The sequence below is a fragment of the Ixodes scapularis genome, unplaced genomic scaffold, assembly GCF_016920785.2.
Source record: "Ixodes scapularis isolate PalLabHiFi unplaced genomic scaffold, ASM1692078v2 PGA_scaffold12__126_contigs__length_90152505, whole genome shotgun sequence".
NCBI lineage: Eukaryota > Metazoa > Arthropoda > Arachnida > Ixodida > Ixodidae > Ixodes > Ixodes scapularis.
This window is the reverse complement of record NW_024609838.1, coordinates 56035204-56037387: the sequence shown is the minus strand read 5'-3', so window position 1 is coordinate 56037387 and position 2184 is coordinate 56035204. Positions and strand designations below refer to the sequence as shown.

Here is a 2184-nt window from a genome sequence, read left to right as displayed (position 1 = left end):
CACGACTGCAAACCACTACGGAGGCACACATCGGAGGTTTCCTCGTGAGGGCGGCTGAAGACAACATTGCCTGCGACAGGCGCTTGCACCAGCTCAAGTCCCCTCCACACAACAGCACCACCGTTGCCATAGCATAGAACCTGGACCGTGGGGTACCACGCTACCCCAGCCCCCGCCTCGTCAACTTTCTGAGAACATTTGAGAGCTCAGCCAATTCTGCTCAGATGGGGTTATTAACACTGAGGAAGCCACTGCTGACGTTTACTAAAATGGTTCTGCCGGCAATTGCGAGCAACCCGCTGTTTGCCTGTGGAGTGCACGACTGACAAGATCCCAGAACCACCCTGGCTACAGTCGTCGTCAGGAAGTTCACGAGGAGTTTCCTGACGAACATTGCATCAAACAAGATGCAGGAGCACCAGGCAAAGTAGGTCATAAAAGGAAAAAAACGACTTCCCGAAACGTCTTTAAAGTGTAGGACTTCTATGAAAAGCATGCATGGAATTTGTTTTGTAATTAGTGAAAAAAGCTCTCTCTCTCTATATATATATATATACATATATATATATATATATATATATATATATATATATATATATATATATATATATATATATATATATGAGAGGGCACGGCGGGACCGAGATGGCTATATCGCTAAACCCCTCTATTCTTCACCCAGGTTACGCTGTGCGCCCTTGCTCAGCACGTGTCATTCGCACTGAAGAATGATGTCAGCAGCCTGGATCTACCGGCAGTGAACTTCGACTGGCCATTTGCTGGGACGCACCACGTGACATCAACGACATTCGACATCTTGAAGACAACGCCGCCTGCTGAAGCGTATAAAAACGACCGCATCAACGATTTCTTCAAAGGGCACGGCGGGACCGAGATGGCTATATCGCTAAACCCCTCTGTATTCTTCACCCAGGTTACGCTGTGCGCCCTTGCTCAGCACGTGTCATTCGCACTGAAGGATGATGTCAGCAGCCTGGATCTACCGGCAGTGAACTTCGACTGGCCATTTGCTTGGACGCACCACGTGACATCAACGACATTCGACTTCTTGAAGACAAGGCCGCCTGCTGAAGCGTATAAAAACGACCGCATCAACGATTTCTTCAGAGGGCACGGCGGGACCGAGATGGCTATATCGCTAAACCCCTCTGTATTCTTCACCCAGGTTTGTGGCAAATATGCTTATACCTCCTTCCGTAGTGACTGTAGAGGCATTGTTGTCCTGCCGTGCCCGGCGACATGCGCAAGTCTTTTTGTGGATGCGTGGAATGTCATTTTGATTCTTCTTGCTGGGGATGTTGAGCAAAATCTTGGACCTTATGCAGAGCTAAAATCAATGATGAACGCCATGCTTCTTTCCCAGAACGAACTGAAATCGAAAATTGAGAACTTAGCTGCTTCTCAGGACAAGCTTGAATCTACAGTTAACACTCGAATGAATGAAGTAATGGCAGCAATAAAAGAACAGAAAGTAGAGATACAGGCATTACAGGCCGAAGCTATATCGTTCAAAAGTAATCTTCAATTGCATCAAAAACGCCTCGACGACTTGGAGGACAGAAGTAGGCGCCGTAATGTTATCATTTTTGGTGTTCCCGAGCCTAATCGTGAAAACGCTGCAGTGCTAAGAAAACAGATAATTGAGGAGCTGATAGCGGAAAAACTCGGTCTGGTTGTCAACTCAGTTGAAAGAGTGCATAGAATTGGAAAAAAACGCGATAAAGCACGACCTGTAATCATGAACTTTTTTGGCTATAACGAGAAGTTGAAGGCACTAAAAAATTGCCATAAACTAAAGGGAACACCAGTATCAATAAACCACGACTTCTGTCAAGGCACTTTAGCAAAGCGCAGCAAACTGTGGTCTCGTTCTGGGGAGTTTAAAGCTCGAGGTCATAAAGTGCTCTTGATTACGATAAGCTGCGAGTGAACGATGATCTGTATGAATGGGACGAGGAGAATGATTGTCTAAAATGTATTCGCTCTCAAGTACAACGAAGCAGAGATGACTGACTTGATAGCAAACAATTGCGCGTTGTTCTCATAAATGCCAGAAGCATTGTCAATAAAGTTCACGAGCTTGAAGAAATCATATTTACATATGATCCACAAATCATAGCGATTACAGAGACCTGGTTATCAGCAGACATATCAGATTCCAAA

General features: G+C 45.5%; 1 protein-coding gene across 1 annotated transcript; it reads left to right on the top strand.

The window, feature by feature from the left end:
• Window positions 1–1456: 1456 nt before the first annotated feature.
• LOC120837016 lies at window positions 1457–1951 on the top strand. Its single transcript, XM_040206173.1, has one exon. It carries the CDS (start codon window positions 1457–1459, stop codon window positions 1949–1951), a length of 495 nt encoding a protein of 164 aa, XP_040062107.1.
• Window positions 1952–2184: the final 233 nt, after the last annotated feature.